The sequence below is a fragment of the Brassica oleracea genome, chromosome C5 (genome assembly GCF_000695525.1).
Source record: "Brassica oleracea var. oleracea cultivar TO1000 chromosome C5, BOL, whole genome shotgun sequence".
In the NCBI taxonomy this organism is placed as follows: Eukaryota; Viridiplantae; Streptophyta; class Magnoliopsida; order Brassicales; family Brassicaceae; genus Brassica; species Brassica oleracea.
Window position 1 is genome coordinate 9,936,862 of NC_027752.1, and position 5,692 is coordinate 9,942,553.

General features: G+C 37.4%; 1 protein-coding gene across 1 annotated transcript; it reads left to right on the forward strand.

The window, feature by feature from the left end:
• Positions 1-2,815: 2,815 nt before the first annotated feature.
• On the forward strand, positions 2,816-5,283 carry LOC106344473 (glutathione S-transferase T3-like). Its single transcript, XM_013783845.1, has 3 exons — positions 2,816-2,858; positions 4,523-4,630; positions 4,721-5,283. The coding sequence occupies exons 1-3, from the start codon at positions 2,816-2,818 to the stop codon at positions 5,281-5,283; spliced, it is 714 nt and encodes a 237-aa protein (XP_013639299.1).
• The last annotated feature ends 409 nt before the right edge of the window (positions 5,284-5,692 follow it).

The following is a 5,692-nucleotide window of genomic DNA, read 5'->3' on the forward strand; positions in this document are numbered from 1 at the left end:
GAAGCCGCACAAAGTCACCTCCGACAGAGAAGCACCGGATTATATGATAAAAATTATTTCTAATCAAAATGTAGTATTTAAGAGTCAATCTAATTCTACACGATTTAAATTCAAAGAGAGTGCAGATTAATGTCTAATCTAAGCGTAATCAAGGTTGTAACTAACAAGACTCTAAAGCAACAAAGTGACAAACTTTCGATCAATAGGATAAAGTATGACTCATGGGTCTAGGAATTTGACTTCAAATGACTAAGATCCAATCTAGAATGGCAAGATATCAATCAATATATTCCCTTAAGTCTAGACAACAATTCTAAACAAGTTCTTTGTCAAGATAAATGCTTATTTACTCTCATTGATCAAACATCAAATTTTTTTGGTTTGTGTCATTCAAGCAATCATTAAGAACATGTCCATTAACTATCTAAGTTTTCCTAACATTAAATGTCTTTGGTTAAGCAACCAAAAATCAAAGTTGAGTTGGCTCAAACATTTTATCAAACACCTTTCGGGTGTAAAATGTCTAGAGTTCTAGTTTAGAGAGGCCAACACTAAACAAGGAAGGAAATAGATTAATTTAACTTTAAACACTCTAGATCTTCACTTAATCACTCTAATCATCCTAACCCATGAATCCAAAAAGTAACTACTCACTCATTATCATGATAGACATTAAATCATTGGTTGATTTAAAACTAAACATGATTAATGATCAAAGTAATCAAACAAACACAAAAAGATATAGAGCAAGATTGAATCTTTCACCCCAAAATGGTTTTTGATTTTAATAGATAACAAGATAATCTGTAAGATTAGGTTTACAAGGCATTTATACTAGTTTTAGATACAAAGGGGTAAAATAGTAAAATGATCTGCTTCGAACGACGGTCGCGATCATCCTTCCTCTGCGAACACATGCCGCGATCGTCGTGTGCAGGCCGCATGCATCATATCCCGCGATCTCGGGTTGCGAAACTAACAAAATGGATTCGTCGACACTTGACCGCGCGCATCTCTAGACCGCGACCGGAGTCCGCGAAACACACGTAAAGACCGCGACCATCTCATCCTGCGGTAAAGGCCCGCGAAACTAACGGAGTGCTTTTGTCGATATCTCACCGCGACCATCATCGGCTTGCGAACGTTGCTTGCGGTCGAGAGCATGGATTCGTCGAAGCTTGGCCGCAGTGGGCTTCATCCCGCGATGGTCGCCAGCGATGCACCTCCTCTTCGCAGCTAGCACTTGGTCGCGGTTCCAGGCTGCTACCACGCCATTTGACATCATCTTGAATGTTTAATGACCCCTTAGACTCCAAAATATAACTAGCACTTCTCCAAACCTGCAAAACATTCAAATGCAATGCAATGCAGCCTAAACAAATTCTAAATGCATCTAAATGATCAATATATGAACTATAATGATGCTAAGAGCATGTAAATATACAAGATATCATTATACTAGGAAAGATCTCGAGAATTAATTCTCGGAAACTAGGTACCAATAAGGAATCGAACCCTGGTGGGGAGTTGTAACTTAAGTGACACTCCAACCACTTTGGTTGAGCGGGGTTGAATTGGTATTACCAGTGATTTCTCTAATAAACTTTTCTAAAAACTTAAGAATTACCAGTTATTTTGACACAGTCGTTGTATGTTTTTTAATCAGTTGTCATGCAATGTTGCTATTATGTTTTATTTACATGTTAGATTTTTTTTATCAACATTTACATGTTAAATTAAAATGTAGAAAAATCATAAACAGAAGATTCTCCTATTGAAAATTAAGGTGGGTCAATATCCATAGATTGACTAAACCTGAATCTACAATGTTACTAGATTCTGTAATAGTAAGACCCAGTGGTCCAGTCCATAACTGTATGCTCTACACTATACGTACAATAGCTTATTAGAGACGTCCCGTCACTCCCATTATTTTGGTTTTACTTTATGATTTTTGGGTCCATGTATATTCCAATTTTATTCCTTCATCATTTTTATCATAAATACTTAATTGTTTCCTTTTAAATATTGAAGCAAGTGTAAACTCTACAATATGGCACTTTTTAATGTAAAACACTCAAATTATTTCGACAAAGCTGATTCTTATAGATGCAAACAATATCATTTTATTTTGAATTATATAATTAGGTGTAGTAAAAAAGATACACAGTCAGGATAAGGTAAACTATGATTTGTAGAAAGTTAATGATCTCGGCTAGTAACAGTTATGGTTTATTCCCTGTGGTAGTAAAACATTAAAAGTACTATATACTTTTTTTACTGTTTCGATATAAAAGCATTACAGATTTACTGTTTCTATAAAAAGTTGCAACTTTAAAATTAGAAGTGACAGAAAACATGCGGCATAGTTACACTCCTATCGCTTGTACTAATTTTTTATTCTACAGCCTATAGTTTTCTCTCCGAGCTGTATGATCAATGATCATACTGTTATGTTAATTTTTCTTTTCTTTCCCCAACGATCATACTGTTGAAATTACCGTTTACTGAATATACAATCAAATGAAGCCATGCAAATTTGATCAACGAATTATTGCGAGTATTAGAGCACCCCCGTTAGTGAACTTATAGGAGGTTCACACATATTCCAAAAAAAAAAAAAAAATTAAAATAATGAATAGTGATGAACTTTTCTCTTTCCACCTCTTCCCAGTGAACCGGGTTCATCACTGTAGCGCGGACCCCACGGCACGTGGCGGCCCGCGATTGGTCCGATTAATTTTTTTTTTTTTTTAAAAAACAAAAATCAAACAGAAAAAAAATATAATAAAAAAATACTTTGTGAACCCCTTTAATGGGGTTCACTAATGGAGGTGCTCTTAGGTGTGGACCGTATGGTTTGTAGCAACTCGTGGTCGTATCTCTGAACGATGTCGTACTTGGAAATACTAGCAATCGTAAATGAATGACACGTTTGTATAATCGACGGTTAGGAGATATCCTAGGGAAGTTGAGAGACGACGTGGGCTGAATTACGAAGCTGTTGAACGGCGTGCAAGAGCGCGTGGGGCTCGATTCTCACGTCGTTGAATGCTGACCGTCAGATTAAAATCATCGATCTATATAGATGCGTGCGGGAAGCCACATGCCGTTATGAAGCATTCTGATGACCATTACGTGTCGTCTTGGGATTAGATAATACTTCTAACTCCGTTTGTGATAGTTATTTGGAAGGCAAATAAGACAAATTTTTTTAACCATCAAATAAGAGCATCGTTATCGGCGGCCCTTAGGCCCGGACCTTATGTTATATTGGGTCGGAAATAAATCAAAAACATATAAAACCGTTTCGAACGGGCCTTAACTAAGGGGTGTTCGGCCTGGTTCTTAAGGCTACGTGGCAGCACTGGAGTGAGAGATGTAACCGAAGACGCGAAAGTCTTTTTCGTTGTGTTCTTCTGTCTTTCTCCAAAGCTCAATCAGATTCCGTAATCGAAAACGAAAATAGAAAGCTCGATGGCGAAGACCTGATCTCCAAATCGATCTCTTCAAATCGAAAGCCAAAGCTCACTCCACCTCCGTCTTCTCTCTTTCATAATCTCCGAAGACGAAGTCCCAGCTTCTGTCGGCCTTTGATCCCCATATCGAAATTCAAAGCTCAATCCACGTCGGTTCGCTTCCGGTCCAGTACGTCGAGAACCTATCATCCCCAAATCTTTTGAGAATCGACCCAATCTTAGCAAGGTATGTCTTTCACCTCCGATCTGAGATTGAATATTTGAGTAGGGTTGTGTAGATTGCATGCGAATAAAATCGTATAGATTCTATGGTTGTTTGATATCATTCTATGGTTGATATATATTCTATGGTTCGAGAACAATTGTATAGATTCTATGGTTCAGAAAAAAACATCCTCCGTATAGATTGTATGATTGTTTCATATAGATTTTATGATATTCGTATAGATTGTATGATTGTATGTGAAAATAACTGATTTATAGTTTGATATATGTAAAAATTTGCAATTTTTGGAATGAACAAATTATAATTATAGTTTGATATCTGTGAAATTTTGAAAAAAATTGTTTATTTTGACAATGTTAAAGTACATTTGTTGTTAATGTTAGCTGTATATTGAAGAAGACGCACCAGTAGACATTAGAATTATAGTTTGATATCCCGTTAGAATTATAGTTTGATATCCCGTTATATTTTAATGATCTTGTTAGGATAGTTGATAGCCTGTAGTTGTGTAATAACTTCAGATTAGACATTTCTTGTTGATGGTTAGCCATTATGTGCGTAACTTATTACTCTTCACTTCCTCATATTAAACCCCATCTCATCCCGCTTAAATATACACATCTACTTTCTCTTTTCTATCATCTCATTAGGGGTTTTCCAATAAATCTCTTCTCTTTTCTTACTGGTATGGATCCAAGGAATCTTCATACTCAGTCCTCTAGTTACGTAGGACTGCTTCACAGTCAATAAGGAAGTGTTTTCCATGAAAACTTTCCTTATGAAAGTTTTCATTATAGTGTTAACTTTGGAGAATCAGAAATCCCGGCTTTCAGTTCACAACAATCTGAAGACGCATCAGTAGACACACCAGTGGAGCGTCTTATAAAACATAAATGGACTCCAGCTGATGACGAGGTTCTAATCAGTGCGTGGCTTAACACTTCTAAGGATGCTATTGTTGGAAATGAGCAGAAGTCGGAGACCTTCTGAAAACGAGTTGGAGATTATTATGCAGCAAGTCCTCATGGAGGAGAGGATGGTGAAAAGAGAGAGCATCTTCATTGCAAGAAGAGGTGGCAGAGAATCAATGATCAGGTTAACAAGTTATGTGCTGCATACTCGGCAGCAGAGAGACAAATAAGCAGTGGTGAGAATGACACTGATGTTCTGAAGAAAGCTCATGACATCTTCTTCTCTGATCAAGAGCACAAGCTTAACCTCGAGCATGCGTGGTGTGTGTTGAGGTATGAACAGAAATGGCTTAGCCTTAACACTCCTAAAGCTAGTGGCGTTTTGAAGAGGAAAAATGTTGAGACAAAAACCCAAACTTCAAGCAACTATGTTGTTGATACTGAGAGCCGGCCTAAAGGTATAAAGGTTGCTAAGGCTAAAAGGAATACTGCTAAAGGGAAGTTTGTGGCTGAGTATGCGACCATTTGGGAAATGAAGAAGGAGGATTTGGAGATGAAGAAGAGACTGTCAAAGTTGGCTATACTAGACACTTTCCTTGCCAAGAAAGAACCATTAAGTGAGGCGGAAGAAGTTGTGAAGAATAAGCTCCTAGCCGAGTATTTCTGAAAATTTGAACCTCTCTACGTGTCTGCTTATGTCTTTAAATTTCTATGTTGTTCATGTTTGCTCTATGCTCTATGTATCCTTGTTTGCTCTATGCTCTATGTAGCTCCTGTTTGCTTAAATGGCTTTTTATATATGAACCAGTTTTAATATATATGCTCATGCGGCTGTTGTTTATGTGTAATGTTTTCAATGTACCTGCTTTATATGTTCCTGCTTTCTATGTGTATCTAATTTTAACTCCTTGCCAATTTCTGCAGGTTAAGTAAAACATGGGACTAGACTACAGCTATAGCCAGCCATCAGAGGATGAGGATTTATTTGGAAACTCAGTCGACAGTGGATACAGCGAGACGGATGAACTAATTCGACGTGACAAAGCTGATTCACCGGTTCAGTACCCTCCGCAACC